Consider the following 24,397-nt stretch of genomic DNA (forward strand, 5'->3'; position numbering starts at 1 on the left):
GGTGACATAAGATGTTCAATGTACAAATGGGAAACAACCAGGTACAGATCAATAAGGCTGGGGATCTGATTTAGAATGGGTGAAACTCTGTATTCTGCCCATGCTTTTCTCCGTTGTTTGGCTTTGAGATTTGATGAGGTTTTTAGTGTTTGGGTGATAGGGTACATATATGGTGCTTGCACAATTAAAGGCACTCGTGTTTTGAAAAATAACAAAAAGATGTTATTCAAGTCACAGAAGAGAGTTCAGTTTTGTTGGGAATATATTGAAGCAATCACAGAATCGATCCAATTTAGTTTGTTGCATCTGCTGTGCAGGCCAGGAAGTTGGTCTTTTGCACTGGTGGATGCTAGCTTGTAACCATGGAATGATACCGGCATACACTGTGATGGCCCAGTGTTCAGCATTTGAATCACTGTCATTCCAAGGGGCTTCTATTTGGCAGGTGGTGGTCTTTAATAAAAATAAAATACCCTTTGTAAGACTGCATTTCATATTTGGCAGATTGGGGGTGGCTAACTTTAATTCCCAGTTTTTAGGAGGGAAGGACCAAATGTGGTCATTTGTAATAAAGATAGCTTGCACAAATGCACTGGTTAGATTTTTGATTAGTTCTGATTTAGGATAGTTGGTATCTGATCTGTTAATTTCTGGATTTCTGCTGCATCTTCCCTTTGATGATTACGTTGACTACAGCAAGGTCAAACTCAAGAGCAATACTGGAAACTGGTGATTTGAAGACTGAGGCTTGACTTAGATTGGATGTGGCTCTCACTAACACTGAGATAATGATGGGCTACAGCGACAATGCCAATAGAGTGAAGAAGGCATTAATAGCTATAGTGATAGTTACTGCTAGACTGGCTATAGCACAGGTATGGATTTCTCCAAACCCATGTAATGTAATGGCGTGGTGGAGTATTTTTATCGGAAATTTTGAGCAAGACAAAGCTTTGGCTAAGGTTAGAGGTATTAAGGCACCACGGAAGTTTAATGCTATCCGGCATGGTATGATTCAGGATTGATGTGCTAATTATTCCTTATTATTTTTCACTGTCTATCACTTAGTGATTTTTTTTTATTACTCCTTTTTTTTGTCTTTCTCTGTATTATTATTATCCCCCTAGAAAATGAAATGTACACGAAAAAGTTGTAACAAGTTATCTTTTTGTTTGTATTTCTTGTGTTTGAATCCTTTGCAAAAATAAAAAATATTTAAAACATTTTTTTTTAAAAAGACTGAGGCTCAATGCTGAATGGAGATCCTGGCTGTGCCTTCTGGTTTAAGATGGTTGAGCAACATGTTGAATGGAGCCAAGATGGTTCAGCGGTTAATCAAATAAAAAATCTCGAAAGATGTGTAAGAATATGGTGCATGATGTGATGCTTGTCTACTGGAAAGAGGAACGTTTCTGTTTAGGATGGTGGAATACCATCTTAAAATATGGATAAAAAACAGCTGGTTATGGCCTGCAAATGTTCCAATGAAATTCATGTAAGGCCTTAAATTACCTTGCGGGCTTGTGAGTCATGAAGAGTCACTCCACCACCTTTAATTTTCTCTGTTTTAATGGAGGATGTTTTAAAGGAGTATATCGATATAAATAGCGCCATTCAGTAGAGATCATGGATGTCCTGAACATTTTTGGAGGCAGACCTTGCGTTAATGAGGCGACCTGCAAAGGAATATACAGGATTTGGTGTGTGGTTGGTATTTGCATCCACAGCTGGAATATAGATGGATCATGGGGCCTACAAGGAAACTTCTTAAGCCTGTTGGAGAATACTGTAAGTAATGTGGTCCAAGCTGACAATGTTTAGGAGCACAAATCACAAATCAGCTACACCTGTGTCCTAAGTTAAGAGGAGGTCCAAGCCTGAGAAGTTGAAGGAAGCTGAGCAGAGACTTGGGTCCACATTACAAGCGGCCCAGTTAATTGCAATATGTGTGGTAGCTACCCAATTAAGAGTTTTGTGATGAATATAGGCATGTCAAACTGGCCGATATTTATCAGGGGAAAATACCTGGTGTTTACCACACCGAAAACTAAATGTTAGTCCCCAAAAACTACTTGTAACTGAGTGGTATGTATCACACTAGATATTTTTCGACCCTGCAGAGTCAAATTTGACCAGGTGCGATAGTATCACAATAGTTACTGGACCACTTGTATTGAGGGCTTTAGGGGAACATTTAGACCATGGTAGACAGTCTGCTGGTCTGCTATAGGGGCGGAGTGAACTATCTGCACTATGTTGACATCCCCGCCTGCCTAACAGGTATCTCTCTGCTTTGAAAGGAGACACTGCTGGGACAGATCCCCTCATTGAACTGCAGGTTTGCCAAAGCAGGAGTTTTGTGACATGGGTAGTGCATTTATATAGTTTTTATGGGTTCACTTTAACTGCCTAGCTATTTTTCACACTGGGGAGTGGACTGTCAGGACAGAAAGATGGTACTGTGCTGTCTCTCAAATAAATCTTATTGAACTCTCTCCTGGGTTGCTAGATTTCCTACAAAATTGGTAAAGATTATGCATCAAACTTAGAGCATTAAATATTGTACAAATATTATGGTAGACTGCCATCCTCCACCCATCAAAGAGGTGATTAGTGTGTTCTCTGTGCTGGATTTGCGTTCAGCTTATCACCAAATTGAACTCAGTGTAGACTCTACTTCTCACCACTTTCATTACTCCAAGAGTTTATACCAGCTCAAGTGGATGCCGTTTGGCCTAGGGTTAGAGGCATCTGTTTTCCAGAGAGCAATGTTTCAAATTTCCCTGGGAATGGAATCTTTTGTCAAATGTTTTCAAGATGACATTTTAATCTTTTCAAAATATAAGCAAGAACACTTGGAGCATGTATGACAAGTTTGTGCACAATTGAGAAGCAGGGTTTGACCTTGAAGCAGGGCAAATGCAAATTGAGTAAGAGCGAAAATGGTGGGAGTGTAAATTGCTCCAAAAGTATTTGGAAGTAGGGTGAGGCCCAAGGGGGCTGCAGGTGTTAATAGCCCCTACTTATGAAAATCTAGACCTGGAAATGTTGCAAGAGTGGTTCGCTAGCAGTGCAGAATCTTTGAAAAACATGATGACGATTCTTGCAAAATATACCAAACATATTCGGGTCAAGATAATGGAGGAAATACGAGAGGAGGGCGGCGGTGGGCGCGCTAACAGACACCAGGTTGTCCCCCCCCCTCTTGGCAGTTGGCATGATTTACTAGCCTGTATACGTTTCTGACTCAATGTATGTGAAATGTGATGCCGTACGATATACACCTGTACTACAGTCTAAACTTAATAAAAACAGATTTGCAAAAAAAAAAATGGAGGAAATACGAGTAATACAACAGGACCTGAGTCAGCATACTAATCAAGAGAAAATCCACATTTTGGAGAAAGAAATGGAGAGCAAATTAAAACAAATACGAGCAAGCAATCAAAGATCGTAAGACAGTGATTCTTGAGAGATAAAAGTGACTATCAGAGGGGGCATATATATTCTTTTGCACATATATTTGACAACATATGTAGACAAAAGTTTTCCAACAAAGCACCTAACCAAGGTAAATCTACAATAACGAAGACAAGTTCTGAATTTAGTTCAGAAGTTAAGACAAATCTGGAAGAGGAGGAGGGGCTTCTGCCAATATGGGCAACAATCGAGAACCACCCACAGTCACTAAAGAACTCTGTTTTTTACAGTTAGTTTGCGAATGAAACACAAGGCCTCACCCTCAGCGAAGAAGAATGTTCATCAAAGGAGGTGCCAAAGAAGAAGGAGAAGGCATGGAACCAAACCAAGCAAGTGCGGCAGCGTAAACAATGAGGATTGACAATGCCCAAACTATAGTCAATCTATTGGATCTAGAACTATCCAGGTAAGAAGATGTACTCTCCTTAGGATTGTCATACTATAATTGAACCAACTTTAATTACGGACAAACTCGTATTCACTTTTTTGAGTTATGAGCAAGCTAAAATTTAGGACGTTTTTCAGCAATAAGGACAGAGGAAAAAGCGGCCCTGCTGGTCAGTGAGAAGCACAAGGAACAGATTTAGCAATTACAGACATGGAACTCCTATATGATTTAAAACAGTTGAAAAGGCATAATGAAGGAAGACATTTATTATCCTCTGCCAGGGAAACGGCAGATGCCCTTGGGATTGATATTTATGGAAGTGTTGAGACTCCATTTAAACTAAATTCAATATTCCTTCCTATTCTACCTAGGGACTCTTTGGACATATTACAGAACTGGTGATTACCGATTTGAAAGCATTATCAGTGGCATTAAGTGAGGAATTTTTGTCTGCTAATGGAGCACAGGGGGCCAGGTACCAACAATTAGTCAACAAAGTTAAAAACAGAAAGGACATAGTAGTCCACCTGCTATTGTAAGGTGTCACTATCAAATATGGTTGAAATCAAAGACATATTTTGCAGAGTTATCTAAGTGGAGAGGGACAGGCTTGATCATACAAGAAGAGTGTCTTTATTTGAAAGTGGATGCATCAGTAACTCCCATCTTACACCTGATCCCCAAGATACACAAGCATTATCAGAATCCTCCAGTTAGACCAATAATTTTTGCTATAGGAAGTTTGCTTGAGACCACCTCTCGATGCATAGATTATTTACTGCAAGAGCATGTATGCAATTTAACATCCTATATCTAGGACACAGGAGATTTTCTAAAAAGAATCCACGATATCACATGGGAAAGCGCTTACGTACTTATGACATTAGATGTCACCTTCCTGTATTCGAGTATCTCCCATAAAGATGGGCTCAAAGCCGTGTCACACTTTTTGGGCACTAGGCCAATACATCTTCATCAGCATACAGCCATGCTCTTGAAAATGACGGAATGGTGTCTGAAGAACAACTTCTTTATGTTTGGAAAAGACACCTACAGGCAAGTGAGGGGCCCTGCCAAGGGCACCTGCTTTGCCCCTAATCGCCAATCTACACATGGGGTGGTGGGAGGAGCAGGTGCTCATGGCACAGTATGCCATGGAGTGGGCAGAGAATATGGTCCTCTGGATGAGGTTCATTGACGATTTATTCATTCTTTGGAACGCCACCCTTGAGTCCGCACAGGCGTTGGTGAAAAAAATGAACAACAACAATCTAAATCTGAATTTTAAAACTATCATAAGCACCACAGAGGTTTGCTTCCTTGATTTGGTTGTTTTTGTAAAAAACAACAGAATACATATGAAAACTCAAAGAAAACCCACCACAGGAAATTCTATTCTGCATTCAAAAAGTTTCCATCCAAACAAATGAAGACAAAGCATCCCTTATGCTGAACATCATAGGATGAAGAGAAATTGCAGCGAGGAAACTACCCTGAGGGAAGGGCAGACAGAACTCCAGAATAGATTTGCTGAGAGAGGTTACAGTCCTCGGGTGTTAAATCAAGCTAAAAGCAAAGCAGAGAGGATGTCAAGAGAAGCTTTGGTGTTTTCACAGAAAGAAGTAAGTAAGTAGGCAGGTGACAGAAATGAACTTAGAATGATTACAGGGTATCACACTTATTATCAGAAAGTGAGAGGCATATTAACTATGCATTGAACCCCATACAAAGTGACCTTGTGATAGACCATGTGGTCCCCAGAAAGCCCCTACTTACTTTTAGGCGTTCCAAGTCCATGCGTCAGGAACTGGTAGTCAGGAGTCCAGAGGTACAACAATCTGACACCTGGCTTAGAGGCAATTTTGGGTTCCAAAAATGTCATTGGTGCAAGGCATGCACACATGGTCAGAGTAAGAAGGAAGTTATATCACCGTTACTGAGAACTCCATTAAAGATACACAAATCATTCAATTGCTGGAGTGACTATGTGGTATACATATTGCAATGTCCCTGCCCCAAGATGTATGTGGGAAGCACTATTCACATGGTCCCTGTGAGAATTCTACAAAACGTAAGGGCTGTCAAAAATGAAGATAAAAGTTTCCCAGTTGCCAGAATCACACAATGGCAGGTTAGAAGATCTGTTATATTATGTAATAGACTTGTTTCCTAAAAGGAGAAGAGGAGGCAATAGAGAATTCAAATTGAAGCAGCTGGAGACTAAGTACATTGTAATTCTTAATAGCAAAACACCAAAGGGATTAAATTCAGATGAAGATCTGTATGTTTATAAATAAAGGCCCTATAGAGACAGCAATATAGCTTTTCAGTTCAGGCCTAGACCAGTTTTAGATAGATTAATTTATAATTACAACTCAATTTCAGACATAAAGAGTATGCACTATTTAAGACACTTTCGGTGAGAATGAGGGATTTTGCTTTGTTTTTTTGTTTTAGAGTAATGATGTGCATAACATCTCTTATAGTTCATTTGATGGAATACAATAGGTATGGGAGTAAGACATAATTACTATTTTAGGTAATTGGTTTAATGTTCAGTGGCCATCTGCAATGGTAGAAACCGAAAGGTAATGTCAATTTGGGCCAGGCTATTAATTGGAGGTGAGCTAAGATATACGGAGGAGGGGTAATAAAATGTAAAATGCCCACTTGGGAGCACCTACTACGCCAAAGTTCTTTTAATCAACACAGCTCACTTGGGATCTCCATTATTTTTCTATTTGTGTATTTATTAGTTCTTCAGTCTTGCCCTTACCTATAGATAATGGACTTTAATTACTGACAGGTTGGCTATTTTTCTATTGTGTTATTAGAGATATAATTATAGCTATTCATGTAATGTTTCTTAGTACTGTATTTTTTGCACATTTGCACAATGAAGGATTTAATTGAGCACTTTTTACAGCACTAGCACTTTGAAATTTATAACTACTGAGATGTAAGTAGAAACAATCAAAAAGAACTATGAGAATAATAGGAAAGAGAAAAATAAAAATAATACAATTTAAAAACAAAGTATGTGTATAAACCTTTGCACTAGTGTGTTTACTATGTCTAAGCCACTATGCACACACAGCGTGCAAGGTATATTTAATGGGGAGAAAATGGCATCTTTCGTGTGTGAGCAAGGCAGTGGAGACTGTCAAAGCGTGTTACACCATAGTGCTCAATTAAATAAAGAACTGTGTGATAAGAATCCCGTGGTGTTGGTACCTGTTTTCAGAGGAACTGGTGATGAGAGTTATATATATATTCCACCACGCTTCTCTATCATTGTGCTACCGGGTGAGCCAGGTCCCGGGGGGCATGCGGCCATAAATATGTAAACAAAATGTAGGGGGCTCACAGACCCCCCGTGCATCCTCCCGGGGCTACAGCATTATAAATCGTGAGGCTTCATGGAGCCCTCTGTGCCCCTGGTACCACCACCTCCCCGGGGCTATTTCATTCTGTGATGGGGGCTCATGGACCCCCACAGCCCCAGGGACCATCAACTCCCTAGGGCCAAATTCAATTTTTTAAAATGGGAGGGGGGCCTCGCAGCCGCCCTTCCAGGCTGTTTTTGGCCCTGGGGACCACCACCTTCAAAGGACAGGCCCTACTACAAGACAGGGGGCCCCCCTCCTGGAGCCATAGATGACCCTGGGGACCCCCCCCGGGTTGGCTCCTGGTATGTCAGTGGGTGCCACCCCAGGACATAGCTATTTTCTGTGACTTGGCAGGAGAGTGGTTGTGTAACTGTCTGTATCTGTATGTGAGTGGCTGTATGGGTATGTAGGCGGCTGTATGGGTTAATAAGTGGATGTGTGAGTAGTTGTATGAGTGAGTGAGAGGCTGTGTGAGTGTCTGTATTAGTGAGTGAGCGTGATTGGCTGTATGGGTGAGTGAGTGGCTGTGTGAGTTGTGGTATGGGTCGGTGTGTGGGTGTTAGAGTGGCTGTATGGATGACTGAGTGGCTGTGTGAGTGGCTGTATGGGAGAGTGACTGGGTATGTAAGTGGTTGTATGGGTGAGTGAGTGGCTGTTTGAGTGGGTGTATGGGTACGTGAGTAGGTGCATGAGTAGCTGTATTGGAGAGTCAGTGTCTGTGAGTGGCTGTATTGCTGAGAGATTGGGCATGTAGGTAACTGTATGGGTGAATGAGTGGCCCTGAGATTAGCTGTATGGCTGAGTGAGTGGTGGTGTGAGTGACTGTATTGGTGAGTGGGTGTATGAGTGACTCTATAGATGAATGAGTGGGTGACTGAATGGGTATGTGAGTAGTTCTGTGGGTGTGTGTGCGGTTGTGTGAGGGGTTGTATGGGTGTGTGAGTGGGTATGTGAGTGGTTCTGTGGATGATGTCATCAGTAATGTCACTGACCATGTCATGAGTGATGTTACATATGAGGGCATAGGCAGTGCATTATGGGGGCGTAAGTTATAGTTAGCTGAGGTAACTATAACTGCTGAATTTCTATGGTTTGATGCATGTAAAATGTGAACCTGACCCTGTAACCTTTGTTTTTTTGTGTACATTTCTAAGGGTATTTCAGTTCTATTTCCTAACTAAAACGTCCCTGTAACCTTTGTTTTTTTCAGTGGAATTCTATGTGTTTTTTTTTTACATTTTATTTCCCCACTAAAACGTCCCTATAACCTTTGTTATTTTCAGTGAGTTTCTACATTTTTAATGCTATTTCCTAACTGTAATGTCCCTGTAACCCAGGTTTAACCCAGGTGAGTGAGTGTCTGAGTGGTTATGTGAGTGGGTGTATGAGGGGGCGTGTGATTGTCTGAGTGGGTCTGTGCTTGGGTGTGCGAGGGTCTGTGAGTGGGTGTGCAAGTCTCTGAGTGGGTTTATGAGTGGGTGGGAAAGTGTCTGAGAGGGTCTGTGAGTGGGTATTTGTGTCTGAGTGGATCTGTGAGTGGGTGTGACAGTGTCTGTGTGGGTCTGTCAGTGGGTGTGTGAGTGTCTGAGTGGGTCTGTCAGTGTGTGTGTGAGTGTCTGAGGGGGTCTGTGAGTTGGCGTGTGAGTGTACGATTGTGACTGTGAGTGGGTGTGAGACTGTCTGAGTGGATCTTTGAATGGGTGTGTGACTGAGTGGGTTTGTGAGTGGGTGTGCGAGTGTCTGAGTGGGTCTGTATGTGGGTGTGACAGTGCCTGAGTGGGTCTGTGAGTGGGTGTGCCAGTGTCTGAGTGGGTCTGTGAGTGGGTGTAACTCTCTGGGTCTTGAGTGGGTGAGAGTGTTGGAGTGGGTTTGTCAGTGGGTGTGTGAGTGACTGAGTGCATCTCTGAATGGGTGTGTGAGTGTCTGAGTGGGTCTGTGAGTAGGTCTGCAAGTCTGAGTGCGTCTATGAGTGGAGGTGAGAGTCTAAGTGGGTCTGTGAGTGGGTGTGTGAGTGTCTGAGTTGGTCTATGAGTGGGTGTGAGAGTGTTTGAGTGGGTCTGAGAGTGGGTGTGAGACTGTCTGAGTGGGTCTGTGAGTTGGTGTGTGAGTGTCAGAGTGGGTGGGAAAGTGTCTGAATGGGTCTGTGAGTGAGTCTATGAGTATCTGAGTGTGTCTGTGAGTGCATATACATAGATTTTTTAACTTTATGGCTGTATTCAAGAATCCTCGCATGTGAAAAAAGATAGCTATGGGCCATTTTCTTGCTTATCAGGTGTCCCTCACAGAACCCTATATTGCATCCATGTGGTCAGGGTATCTCTACCATGACCCCTTCTATTACATTTAATCTGAATTTTCACATCCCGGGACCAGTTTCCATAGTAAACTACTTTTACTATGGAAACTACTTCTGAACTATACCTACCTACTGGCAACCGCCAGTAGGTTATATTGGCACTGCCAAATCAAAGCGTGCTCTTGGCTGCATCAATTTACTTTTCTACCTTCTATTACAATGCATAATTTACTATTTTCTTTCTAAATGTTCAGTTTTTTATGTATTACATACATTGAATGCAAAAACTATCTTTTTATTTTTTTCAATAAATCATTTTTTTCTCTAATTTTCAATGTTACCTCTTCGTCAGTACTTATGTACAAGCATGACCCTATCATGGCCACCTAGTGTTTTCTTTTTTTTCATCTCAGTGAGATCATCATAGGCTCAGGAAGAGATACCAATGACAATGCAGAGACTTCGACTGTTTTACAGCTCCCACCAACTTCTGCTTATTGCCTCTGGAACTATGTTTTATATATTCCTTACTGTTGGGGACACGTCTTTTCTCATTACTTTAACCTCCTGGTGGCTTCACTGAAGCTGGGCCTGGGTAATAGTTATAATTATTTTTCAGTCAATGGCAAGGAAGCCTTTTTGTATTCTGACTCATAGAAATTAACCTTGGACTACACTGAAGGCTCCTCTCTCATCTGATCTAACTTTCATACAGAAACAATGCAGGAATATATTGATGGCTACCTTGCCTTCATTATAGTCTTGCATTTGTTTCAGACTATTATGAAGGTTCCCAACAATCTAACCTTCTTTTCACATATAAACAAAAACAGAAAAATTATGACTGCAATTGAGTCTTCGATTTAGTGTTGTTTAGGACTTTGATAGGCCTGGCTTTAATATACTAGTGCATAGGCACCGTCAAATTTGCATTTGTATTTCCATATGTTTGCACATATTACAATAAATTGAGACCTATTTGCTTTGCCAATGATTGTTTCTGATGGCAGGGCCATCACCAATATCACTCACAGACATAGAACCGCCATTGTAAATGGCGGTGGAAGCCAGATACTCTGTAGGGTAGGCCTACCAATGCCAATTTAATTATTTGTTTCCATCTAAAGACAGGAGCAAAAACAACACAAATGGCCCCGATATGCTGTGAGTAAATACCAGTGTGTAAAGGCACTTTCTTACTTTCCAAACAAGCCCACTTTGGAATCTTCTATGACTAGCTGAAAAGTGTACTGTACCTGAGGATCAGGGTGCCTGCTTATAATGATCTGAACCGGTCCAGGACTGCAGTGGCTTAAAATAGCATAAACTTCATTGATGGATATATTCAAGGTTGCTGTATCATTAATTTCTATGATTTCATCTCCACACCTATAAAAGTAAACAGCATATATTCAATGTATGAGCTAAAATTTCATTACCATCATGAAAAATGTTTTACAGGTTTTATTTAATTTTAGTATCATTTTTATCACTATTATTTCTATTTCTGGTGTGATCTTTGATTTACTTCTTTGGGGCCGATTCCGATCTCGCTCGGAAGGGCTCCTAGCGGCATCCGCCAGTATCGAGTCCGAGTCAAACGTGTGATTTCCGTGCGACTTGTACAGCTGTACGAGTGAGCAAGTATGATGCGGTAATCGCCTCCGCTCCGACCGACTCGTACCCGTCAGCAATGCTTCCCGAGCGACTCAAAGATGTCCGATGCGTGCGGTGCAATGCGTTCGATTTCTGTCCGACCAAGTACGATGCGTGTTGTGAGTAGCCGGTGCGAGTCGGAGCCTTCGGCTCGAAAAAGCTCGGGGAAGCGTACTTTGGGGATCTGCGCCGGACCCCCCTTCAACCGGGGCCCTAAGACTCAGACAGCGTGTACGTTGCGGGGGGCACTGACTCGAACACGCGACAGGGGGGGCCCCTTTTCCAAGACATACGTTTTTCACGATGGAAGCCTATGTACACGACGTACAACAGGATCCCACTGACTTCAATGGGGATCCAAGCGCATCGTACTCTGTCGCTCGGAGCCCCGGAGCACAAGTCGGTCGGAAAGCTCTACGTGACAGAGTCAGTCGTAGGGCTTTCAGAGCAAGATCGGAATCGGCCCCTTTGTGTTGCTGGGAGGATAAAATATGCGTGCAATTGTAGGAGAGTGAAGAAGACACAACAGATAGCATATGTAAAGCTTAAGAATAGAGAGCCAACTAAACGCTTAGATAGGGAGACAGAACACCTCTAATGTGCGAATTTTGCTATAAAGGCTGCGACGATTCCGGTATCGGAAGACAGTGGTACCTTCACATCTGTTCTTTAAATTCAAGGAGCCCTTGACACTTTTGTATAGCCCTTGTTTGATGCATGGGGTAACCAAATTGTACTCTGCGGGCTCTATTCATAAAGCATGACATCTGAGAGATGAGATTTACTTCTGCTCCAACCTTGGATATGCAGGGTTTATTTGGAAGTCACAAACCTTTTTTTTACTAGGAATAAGTCCCTAACCCTAGGCCAGGTGGTTGTGCCATGGAGAAACCACATGTTTAGTGTTAGTGTGAATATTTTACATAATTTCTTATTTCTCCAAACGGATATCTTTTCCCCTGTGACAAAATGTCTTCCCTAGTGCACACCAAGTAAGTAAATGCAAACATGTTTTTTCAGGCCACCCTAGTTTGCTAACTCATTGCATCCGAACCCTTATCATGCTCACCTTTTACATGAGTTAAGGCAATAGTGATTCTTATTGTGTGCATTTGAATTTCCAATTTTGAAGCAGAAGAGACCGTTCTTGTGCTGGTAGATAACACATACGAGTGTAAGAATGCTTGTGAAAAAGCCCTATGCTATCAATAACATGCAAACAACAGTTTGTAGATGAATAGAAAGCTAGAATGCACAATCAATGCAAATAACAATGATATTTACACAAGTACAATGTGAGGAACAAAATAATTGAATTCTGAAAATGCGAAAATGACGATACACACAGACATAACACTACAAGCACCTTTGACAGTGAACATACCTGAGCCTTCCATCAATATGTGACACTGAGCCTGGTGAAAGTGTGTGGATAAATATCCCACAGACACCTGGGCAGTGTGGAACGCTGCATATTCCTATACCAAGACCAACTCCAGCCTCTGGAACAATAAATACAACAGTAAGGATACGCGATTTACGCGGGGAACGCATAATCCATGTCATTAGTCCTACATTATTCAAAAAAATATAATCTGAAATATTTATATCAAAAGTACATGACTCGATGTGCATGTAAATACATACATAAAAATTTTTACGCTTCCATTCATAGAGCTGAACAAGACATACACCTGACAACTGTGTCAAAGTTGGGCATTAGTGATACAACTATGTAATCTGTGGGAACCACTCGTATTGTAGTCTGCCGTACCTTTGCTAACCTTGTAAACTGATACTGCTCAGAGTCCTGCCCTTCCTCCATTAGAGCTGCCACCACACTGCCTGTGGACTCTTCGTGATTTGCTCATGACCCCTTTTCTTTCACTTCACAACCTTTCTTGACACATTAGCATTACATCTCTCAGTCAATTGTAATAAAAGTGGATTATTAGATGGGGTGGTTGTGAGACCTCACCAAGTAATAATGTTAATAATCCAAAACAGGTCCAGTTATGTTTCTTTAAATCAAACCTTAGCTGAGTCCTGGGTAGCTGCGGTACACAGCAGTCAGCCTTAACTCAAAAGAAAACAAGTGTAAAGCATGCATCAGTATCAAAATAGGTGGTTCACTGACAGAATATCGATGTAAAAAATTTAGAAGTAAAAAATATAGATACAAAATATTGAATGCAAAAATATCGACTCCCTATACTTAAACAGGTAAGTACAAACATATCGGGGAAAAAATGTCAATGTAAAGAAAATAGTTGTACAAAATATTGATTTTTATATATATATATATATATTGAGTGATGCACAGACCTCCTTCTGGAGATCCCTCACCTTTGAGGGGGTGGCTCGATGCCGGCGGAGGAACCGGTAAAATCAATGCATACGAGAACAACCTTCCCAACGAGCACTCGGGTCCAAAATAAAACACCAGGGTCCAATTAATGCCAAAACAAAGAGGTTTATTGTAGTCATAAACCTGTCGTGACGCATTTCGCCCTAAAGAGGGCTTGTTCACACAACAAATTGTGGATATTTGTTCATTAAATATCTTTCAATCCAGTAAAGTCATCAAACATGGAAAGAGGACAGACAGACAGAATACGCACGAAATCGTACACCATCTTAACATGGAGTAAAATGCATGGAACAAAGCATGTATAACATCGTCTTCGAATTTAACAATGCAAATGTTTTGGGGTGATCATTACACATAGTAGTAGTATGTAATCTGCTACCCGAGGTTGTTCAAAAAAGCATAATAAATATTTCCCAACCTCGTAACATGAAAGCCAATCAGCTTTCTTTGACGGCATCATATGGTCAAAGAGCCTCGTACTGGCTCTAAGAACATGAATTCAATGCGTAACATACGGCAAGGTGTCTTATGGGAAACGTAGTACTGTTTCCACACATCATTTGTTGATTGCTATTAATGCTGTCGTATATTTGTCCCATGCTAGCGTTTGCTCATTACGCGTGAATGTAACAAAACATAGTCAAAGATGGAATGTCTACGTACAAAGTTGTACTACTGATACCTCATTAAAACCCTGGTTAGTGGGGCATTATGTAGATGTGTCCTGTCATGTAAAGATATCATGAAATAAACAAATATAAAACCCCAATTCTCCCAATTAAAGTGCATAAGAAATCTACATATATCAGTAATGTGCATTGATCCCAACATATTTTATAACTCCAAATTTGTATAAATAACTCCTTGTGTATTACTTGTTGTGATGAAGAGAGAAAATGGAAGAATCACGGAGAAAGGTTTAGGGAACAGGTGCCGCAAGCCTGTGACAGCGTCTCTCCCTTTCATCCTGTGAACGAAAGAAGAAAAGAAAAGAAGAAATGCATATATTAAAAAATGATCAGCCCGAATTACAGATGATCACTATCAAATTACACTTATCATTAACATTTTACAATATATTTACTTTGCTGTTCTAATACTTTTTAGTCGGTTACATTCTATGAACCCAAACTTTTTAAACATAGGGCATGGCAAAGGGTGAGGCTCTTTGACACATCAAAAACAAGAACATGAACCTATCCTGAAAAAAGGCAAAGATGAAAAAAGCCCTTCAATAGTGCACCCCGAAATATAGTACAGTCATCAGAGGTGGCTATTCCTCTTGTAGATGAATTGCCATTTCTTCAACAATGTTATGTCCATTGGGGTACCGGGTACACATGCTTATGATGTGTCTCGATTCTTTCTGTCTAAGTTTTAAGGTACGATTGCCTCCCCTTTGGTTTACATTTACCTGTTCTATGATGTAACATGAAAGTTTGGTTTGATCAGAGAAATGGTAAGATTCAAAGTGACGAGCTATGGGATATTGTCTGTCATTATTGTTAATGGCCCTGAGATGTTCCAAGAGGCGCTTTTTAGCCATATGTGTAGTGCTCCCCACATATTTAAGATTGCAAGGACATTGTAAAACATATACCACAAATGTACTGGTACATGTGAGGAATTGTTTGATCTTGATCATATTGTTGGTACTAGGATTCCAATATTCCTTGACCATATGACTATTGTTGCATGCTTTGCAGTGTCCACAGGGGTAGAAACCTTGAAGGTCTACCCCTCTGTTGGCATTCCTATTGCTAATGTCATTTTGCACTAGTAGATATTTAAGGTTACGACCTCGTCTGTATGTAATACTGGGACGATCTGGTAAAGTGGTACCTATGATAGCATCCCCCTTGAGTATACTCCAATTTTTGGCAATACACTTGCAAATTTGATTAGAATTGCCATTGTAATTCAAAATCACACGTGCTGGGTTTTCATCAGGAGTTTCATCCTGTGTGGCATTGTTGTTGCTTAATATAGTAGTCCGTTCAACTGTTTTTACTTTCTCAGCTGCCTTTTTCACCACCCAATTGGGGTATCCCCTGTCTAAAAATCTTTGTATCATGATTTTTTCTTCTTTCGCAAAGTCTTCCTCAGTACTGCAATTTCTTTTTGCTTTGAGCAGCTCCCCGTACGGAATACTCCACTTGAGATTGTCCGGGTGGCTGCTCAGAGCATGTAGTAAGGAGACAAAAAAGAGATTGAAAAAGAGCACGTGGGAACAAAACAGGCTCGATTCAGGAAGAACTGACTATGGATGATAAACAGGTAAACCAGACTATTATTAACTTGTCTACAAGAGAAATCAATAACAAAGACAAGAGAACTCTGTGTTTAGGATTATCGTTTTGCCCCTCTGCACCCATGAACTATGTGGACTACAGAAATGACATTTTTAAATTCTGTAGAAAGTTGAAATTAAAAAAATGGTACAAAATGAAACCTGCCAGAAGCAGGGATGCACAACATGGGGAACATTCAACACCCAATGAGGAACTAGCAATTGGTGATATTGACACTATGATGGCACTCAATGAATTTGAACAAGATCAAGAGGGCCTGAATTTGAGCTCTGATGCACTCCGCATTTTAGATGAGATGGAGATCAGGTATGATAAAGCTGCCTGTACAAACTTTAAACCAAAATCAACTTTTCTCCCCAAAATGAATCACGATAATATAGATACATTTCAGGATCAAGTAGGTAAAGACCTATTAAAGTTGAGATCCAATAATTGGTCCGAAAGAATGAAGCATTTCAAACATAATTTAACAGTAGCTCAGAAAAAAGCTATGTGTGAATTAGCAGCTGACCCCAGTATTGTGATAAGAACCGCAGACAAAGGCGGCAATATCGTTATTTTACCTAAAGACATGTATATTCAAGAAGCTGATCGACAACTAGGTGACAACAACACTTACAGGAAATCGAATCGCACGGACTACAATATGAGCTTAACTGCCATCAGGGAGAAACTCACAGAATGGAAAGACAAGGGATGGATAGAGTGGGAAGAATTTTGTTTCTTGAAGAGGGATCATCCCATTCTCCCCATCCTATATCTTTTGCCCAAAACCCACAAATGCAGGGACAATCCGCCTGGGAGACCCATAATTTTTGTTTGGTTGGTTGTTTTGTCAGGTATTTGTGCTTGTCTCACTGATCTGTTGTTTTCTCTGCTTTTCCCCGTTTTTGTCGCTATTTTGTGCCTGTTCAGTATTGTATCGTGTGTACCCTCCTTCCTGGTTGTCCGCCTACCGCTCCGCCCCCCGCCCTCCCTTCCCGCCACCGCCGCTTGTCCCCACCCCTTTTTCTTCTGTAACCCTCCCCGCTCCCGCCTCCCAGCTGCCCCGCCCACCCGCGCACTTCGCCTTAAATGGCGACCGTGCGAACGCGCAGCGGTCACGCGCAGCGGGCGCGCCGATTGTGCGCCGAAGGCGCGCCAAAGGTAAGCCCGTCTGCGCCCGTCCGCGCCTGGACCGCGCCCAGTGCCAGGACCCCTGGCCCCCGTAGAGCCCGACCGACCCGCCTGACGTACTCAGCCGCCACCCTCACCGCTCTCAACACCGGCCGACACCCAGAATGCCACCAAGCCACTCCAAGACGCACCCACGGACCATTCAGCTGCCACGCCTGCAAGTTCTCCTGCAGCCGGACCAGCCCCGCACCAGCACCCGCCAAGTCGAACTCCAGCAGCACCCACCTCAAGTGCATCCTCCTCAACACCCGCTCCGTCCACAGACACGCCATCGAACTCTGGAACCTCCTCGACACCACAGCCCCAGACGTTGCCTTCCTCACGGAGACCTGGATGAACGCCTCTTCAGCTCCCGACATCGCCATCGCTATCCCAGAGGGCTACAAGATCGTCCGGAGGGACCGAAACGCCAACCAGATGGGAGGAGGCATCGCCATCATCCACAGGAACACCATCCGCCTCACGACCAGCACCGACAACACCCTGACCAGCGCCGAACACCTGCATTTCCAGATCCACACCAACCCGAACACCACCCTCAGAGGCACCCTGATCTACCGACCCCCTGGACCACGCACGCAATTCAGCGACGACATCGCCGACTTCGTCAGCCCGCACGCCCTCCCCTCCGCTGACTACATCCTCCTGGGAGACCTCAACTTCCATCTGGAGAACAACAACGACCACAACACCAGCACCCTGCTCGACAACCTCGCCAACCTGGGACTCAAGCAACTGGTGTCCACCCCCACCCACCTCGCCGGACACACACTCGACGCCGTCTTCTCATCCAGCACAGACATCGACTTCAGCCACGCCACAGAGCTTCAATGGACGGACCACAGCTGCGTCCACTTCACCTTCAAGAGAACAACGACCCACCAACACCAGCAACACACCGCCCGCAGAAGCTGGAACAAGATCACAGCAGACCAGCTCGCCACCTCCCTGAGCCAACACCCTCCTGCCAGCTCAGCGAACCCCAGCCAGGCCGCCGATAACATCACGAAGTGGATCAGCAACTGCGCGGACGAACTCGCCCCGCTGAGGACCCCGCCTAGCAGACCCGGCAGCAAGAAGGCCCCATGGTTCACCGACGAACTCAAGAGCTCCAAGAAGAACTGCCGAGCCCTCGAGAAAGTCTGAAAAAGGGATCCGACACCGGACAACAGGACCTCCTACAAACTTGCCACCCGGAAACACCACCAGCTGATCCGCGCCGCCAAGAGAACAGCATTCAAGGACCGGTTGGACAACAACGCACACAACAGCAAGGAACTCTTCAACATCGTGAAAGAGCTTTCCAACCCCAACGCGGGAAACAACGACATCACCCCTTCGCAAGACCTCTGCAACTCCCTGGCTTCATACTTCCACAACAAGATCGCGGACATACACAGCAGTTTCAACAACCAACCAACGCACACCACGACCGACCAGCCAGCCCCCCCCACCACCACCCTCCACGCCTGGACCCCGATCAGCACAGAAGACACCATCCGCACGATGAACTCCATCCACTCCGGATCACCAACCGACCCCTGCCCCCACCACATCTTCAACAAGGCCGACGCTGTCATCGCACCCCACCTGCGAGACATCATCAACACATCCTTCGACACCGCCATCTTCCCCGAGAGCTGGAAACACGCCGAACTCAGCGCTCTACTCAAGAAACCAACAGCGGACCCCACCGACCTCAAGAATTACCGCCCCATCTCGCTTCTCCCGTTTCCAGCCAAAGTCATCGAGAAGACCGTCAACAAGCAGATGGCCGCCTTCCTCGAGACGAACGGATCCCTCGACCCCTCACAGTCCGGCTTCCGAGCCAAACACAGCACCGAGACCGCCCTCATCGCCGCCACCGATGACATCCGAGCCCTGATGGACAATGGAGAAACAGCGGCCCTCATCCTCCTAGACCTCTCCGCGGCATTCGACACGGTCTGCCACCGCACCCTAATACGGCGCCTCAGCAACATCGGAATCCAGGACAAGGCGCTGGAATGGATCATCTCCTTCCTCGACGGAAGAACACAGCGAGTCCGCCTACCACCTTACAAGTCAGAGGCCTCCGAAGTCATCTGCGGCGTCCCCCAAGGATCATCCCTGAGCCCCACCCTCTTCAACGTCTACATGAGCCCCCTCGCGGCCATCGTACGCAAACACCACCTCAGCATCATCTCCTACGCCGACGACACCCAGCTGATCCTCTCCCTGACCAACAACCCCGCCGCCGCCAGAGCCAACCTACACGAAGGGATGAAAGAGGTAGCCGAATGGATGACGACCAGCCGCCTGAAACTGAACTCGGACAAGACGGAGGTCCTCATCCTGGGCTCCTCTCCCTCCGCCTGGGACGACTCCTGGTGGCCTCCCGCCCTGGGCACCGCACCCAAACCGACAGACCATGCACGTAACCTGGGCTTCATCCTGGACTCCTCCCTCTCCATGACCAGGCAAGTCAACAGCGTCTCCTCGGCGTGCTTCAACATCCTACGCATGCTACGGAAGATCTTCTGGTGGATCCCCACAGAGACCAGGAAGACCGTCACCCAGGCCCTCGTCACCAGCCGACTGGACTACGGCAACGCCCTCTACGCCGGGACCACCGCCAAGCTCCAGAAGAGACTCCAGCGGATCCAAAACGCCTCAGCCAGACTCATCCTCGACATCCCACGATCCAGCCACATCTCCGGACATCTGAGAGACCTTCACTGGCTCCCCATCAACAAGAGAATCACCTTCCGCCTCCTCACCCACGCACACAAAGCCCTACACGACCAAGGCCCGAGCTACCTCAACAACCGAGTCAACTTCTACGCTCCCAAACGCCACCTCCGATCAGCCAACCACGCCCTCGCCGCCGTCCCCCGCATCCGCAGAGCAACTACAGGAGGAAGGTCCTTCTCCTACCTGGCCGCCAAGACCTGGAACTCCCTCCCGTCCGACCTGCGCCTGACCCAAGACCACCTCTCCTTCAGGAAGAAGCTGAAGACCTGGCTGTTCGAGCAGTAGCGGCACCCCCCCCCCCCCAGCGCCTTGAGACCCTACGGGTATGTAGCGCGCTTTACAAGTGTCACTGATTGATTGATAATTTCATCCAAGGGCAGTGCTTTAGAAAATGTATCACGTTATGTGGATCACTTTCTCAGGGAGTATGTGGTGGCTCTACCCTCTTATGTAAGAGATACTAAAGATTTTCTAGAAAAAATTGACAATCTTGCATGGGAGAGTGATTTCCTACTTATAACAATGGACGTAAACTCCATGTACACTGTGATAAAACACAATCAAGGGATTGAAGCTTGTGCCAGATTTCTCAAACAGAGAAACATAAGACATTTAGGACATACCACCATGATTTTAGATATGATTATGTTCTGTTTGGTAAATAATTTTTTCATGTTCAATGACGAGATTTATGTACAAACCCACGGTACCGCGATGAGCACATGTTTGGCGCCTAGTTTTGCAAATCTGTTCATGGGGGCGTGGGAGGAAGATCTGAAGAATACCATCAATTTTAAAGATGAATTGGCCAAAGTTGTTTTATGGCTCAGGTATATAGACGACATTTTTGTCGTCTGGAGCGGTGACAAGCAACAGGCCCTTGAGTTTATCAAAAAACTGAATCAAAATCATTCTAACATTACTCTGGTCAGTAACATCAGCAGTGATTGGAGTATTCCATACGGGGAGCTGCTCAGAGCAAAAAGAAATTGCAGTACTGAGGAAGACTTTGCGAAAGAAGAAAAAATCATGATACAAAGATTTTTAAACAGGGGATATCCCAATTGGGTGGTGAAAAAGGCAGCTGAGAAAGTAAAAACAGTTGAACGGACTACTATATTAAGCAACAACAATGCCACACAGGATGAAAATCCTGATGAAAACCCAACACGTGTGATTTTGAATTACAATGGCAATTCTAATCAAATTCACAAGTGTATTGCCAAAAATTGGAGTATACTCAAGGGGGATGCTATCATAGGTACCACTTTACCAGATCGCCCCAGAATTACGTACAGACGAGGACGTAACCTTAAAGATCTACGAGTGCAAAACGACATTAGCAATAGGAATGCCAACAGAGGGGGAGACCTTTAAGGTTTCTACTCCTGTAGACACTGCAAGGCATGCAACAATAGTCATATGGTCAAGGAGTATTTGAATCCTAGTACCAACAATATGATCAAGATCAAACAATTCCTCACATGTACCAGTACATTTGTGGTATATGTTTTACAATGTCCTTGCAATCTTAAATATGTGGGGAGCACTACACATATGGCTAAAAAGCACATCTTGGAACATCTCAGGGCCATTAACAAAAATGACAGACAATTTCCCATAGCTCGTCACTTTGAATCTTACCATTTCTCTGATCAAACCAAACTTTCATATTACATCATAGAACAGGTAAATGTAAACCAAAGGGGAGCCAATCGTACCTTAAAACTTAGACAGAAAGAATTGAGACACATCATAAGCATGTGTACCCAGTATCCCAATAGACATAACATTGATGAAGAAATGGCAATTCATCTACAAGAGGAATAGCCACCTCTGATACTATATTTCGGGGTGCACTATTGAAGGGCTTTTTTCATCGTTGCCTTTTTTCAGGATAGATTCATGTTCTTGTTTTTGATGTGTCAAAGAGCCTCACCCTTTGCCATGCCCTATGTTTAAAAAGTTTGGGGACATAGAATATAACCGACTAAAAAGTATTAGAACAGCAAAGTAAATATATTGTAAAATGTTAATGATAAGTGTAATTTGATAGTGATCATCTGTAATTTGGGCTGATCATTTTTTAATATATGCATTTCTTCTTTTCTTTCTTCTTTCGTTCACAGGATGAAAGGGAGGGACGCTGCCACAGGCTTGCAGCACCTGTTCCCTAAACCTTTCTCTGTGATTCTTCCATTTTCTCTCTTCATCACGACATGTAATACACAAGGATTTATTTATACAAATTTGGAGTTATACAATATGTTGGGATCAATGCACATTACTGATATATGTTGAAAAAGAACATGATGCACTAGATTTCTTATGCACTTTAATTGGGAGAATTGAGGTTTTATATTTTTTTATTTCATGATATCTTTACATGACAGGACAAGTCTACATATTGCCCCACTAACCAGGGTTTTAATGAGGTATCAGTAGTACAACTTTGTACGTAGACATTCCATCTTTGACTATGTTTTGTTACATTCACACGTAATGAGCAAACACTAGCATGGGACACATATACGACGGCATTAATAGCAATCAACAAATGATGTATGGAAACAGTACTACGTTTCCCATAAGACACCTTGCCGTATGTTACGCATTGAATTCACGTTCTTCGAGCCAGTACGAGGCTCTTTGACCATATGATGCCGTCAAAGAAAGCTGATTGGCTTTCATGTTACGAGGTTGGGAAATATTTATTATGCTTTTTTGAACAACCTCGGGTAGCAGATTACATTCTACTACTATGTGTAATGATCACCCCCAAAACATTAGCATTGTTAAATTCGAAGATGATGTTATACATGCTTTGTTCCATGCATTTTACTCCATGTTAAGATGGCGCACGATTTCGTGCGTATTCTGGCTGTCTGTCCTCTTTCTATGTTTGATGACTTTACTGGATTGAAAGATATTTAAGGAACAAATATTCACAATTTGTTGTGTGAACAAGCCCTCTTTAGGGCGAAACGCGTCACGACAGGTTTATGACTACAATAAACCTCTTTGTTTTGGCATAAATTGGACCCTGGTGTTTTATTTTGGACCCGAGTGCTCGTTGGGAATGCCGTTCTCGTATGCATATATATATATATTAAAGCCAAGATCCTCCTTCCTGGTGTCCTCAATCTTTAGGGGGTGGCTCGAGACCGGCGGAGCAAAACCGGCTGAAAATATGTTCAAAAACGCAAGATACAGGCGAAGATGGCGCTCGTGTTGCTTCCATGTTTTCAATGCAGTGCAACATCTTAAGTGATAGCCTCTTTCTCTTTCCATGATATTTGAAAAGTATGTAATGGTGTCATTTGTATGTACAACGTTGTGTGAACAAGCCACGAAAGTGGCGAAACGCGTCACGGCGGGTCTATGATGTAATAAACCCCCTTTACTTTTGGATCTGAGTCCGCTATTTCTGTGCATATGCCGCCCGAGAGCTCGAGTGGAACTTCGTTTTTTGAACATATTTTCAGCCGGTTTTGCTCCGCCGGTCTCGAGCCACCCCCTAAAGATTGAGGACACCAGGAAGGAGGATCTTGGCTTTAATTGAATTTGAGTGCCCTTTTGATCGACTAATGGATCCGGTGATCACAGGAAAAAAGTCACAAGCCGCGCTACTGAACTAGAGAGACCTCACGCTATCCCATGAGGACCGGGATACACCGTGCAGGTAAGAGAGATACGTGTTCAGTTTTATATTGTTGCGGGGCTTCTGAACTATAGATCATCGTAGAGTTCTGTCTGAGGTCATAATATTTGATCTGAAATGTGGTAACTCTGGAATAAGAAGTGACGATTCCTGTGGCGCTATATATCTAGATTCAAAGATAGATATTTTCCCTTAGCCTGGGGGAACCTTGTATTAACAAGGGGGCTAGCATTTGCGCAGTTGTGCGGACATTTTTCCAAAAATCACGTACATTTTAAAAAATCACGAACATTTCAAATTGAATATCTTGCACTTTCCGAAGTCGGATGGATGAGGAAAGGGAACGCAGAGAGGCAGCAACAGCTCTCTTTGCAAGGGCACCCGGGTTGGCTAAAAATGTACAGACAAGAGCAGCATGCGAAAATACAATCTACAATACACTGAAAAGATTGGAAAAACTCCATAAACAAGAAATCTCTAAGTGGTGGGAGGCGACATCACTCCAGGACTACATTGAGAAATCTATGATACCTAGAGGGTTAAGAATCTATATAACCCCGTCATATGACTCTCCAGACCCCAAAATGCTGGAGGAATGGTCCATGAATTCAGCCTGCAGCTCAAAGAATATGCTAGAAATACTAGTGAAATACGCATGGTCGGATAGAGAAAAAATCAAACTGGAAATAGAAGAAATAAAAAAGAAATTGGATGTGCATGAAGACCAAGATATAATTGTCAAATTCTTAGAAGAAATGAAGAAACGTCTAAGAATTATGGAAGACGACATTAAAAAGAGAAAACAGCGTAAACTTCATAGAGACTGTGGGGACTATGAGGCTGGTAGAGTCCTGACATACAGCAAAAAGTATGATCATCTGTATGATAATAGAAACACAGCGGAAACGAACATCAGTGTACAACATGATTCACAA

The 24,397-nt window shown here is 43.5% G+C and overlaps 1 protein-coding gene across 1 annotated transcript in view; it reads right to left on the minus strand.

Moving 5' to 3' along the window:
- IL16 (interleukin 16) overlaps window positions 1-24,397 on the minus strand; it is a 482,340-nt gene that overhangs the window by 172,404 nt on the left and 285,539 nt on the right. The window contains exons 9-10 of the mRNA XM_085644300.1: window positions 12,594-12,711; window positions 10,810-10,942 (exon numbers count right to left, since the gene is read on the minus strand). Of these exons, the coding sequence (XP_085500426.1) occupies window positions 10,810-10,942; window positions 12,594-12,711 (251 nt within the window). The remainder of the gene's footprint in view (window positions 1-10,809; window positions 10,943-12,593; window positions 12,712-24,397) is intronic.

The sequence above is a fragment of the Triturus cristatus genome, chromosome 3_1 (assembly GCF_964204655.1).
Source record: "Triturus cristatus chromosome 3_1, aTriCri1.1, whole genome shotgun sequence".
NCBI lineage: Eukaryota > Metazoa > Chordata > Amphibia > Caudata > Salamandridae > Triturus > Triturus cristatus.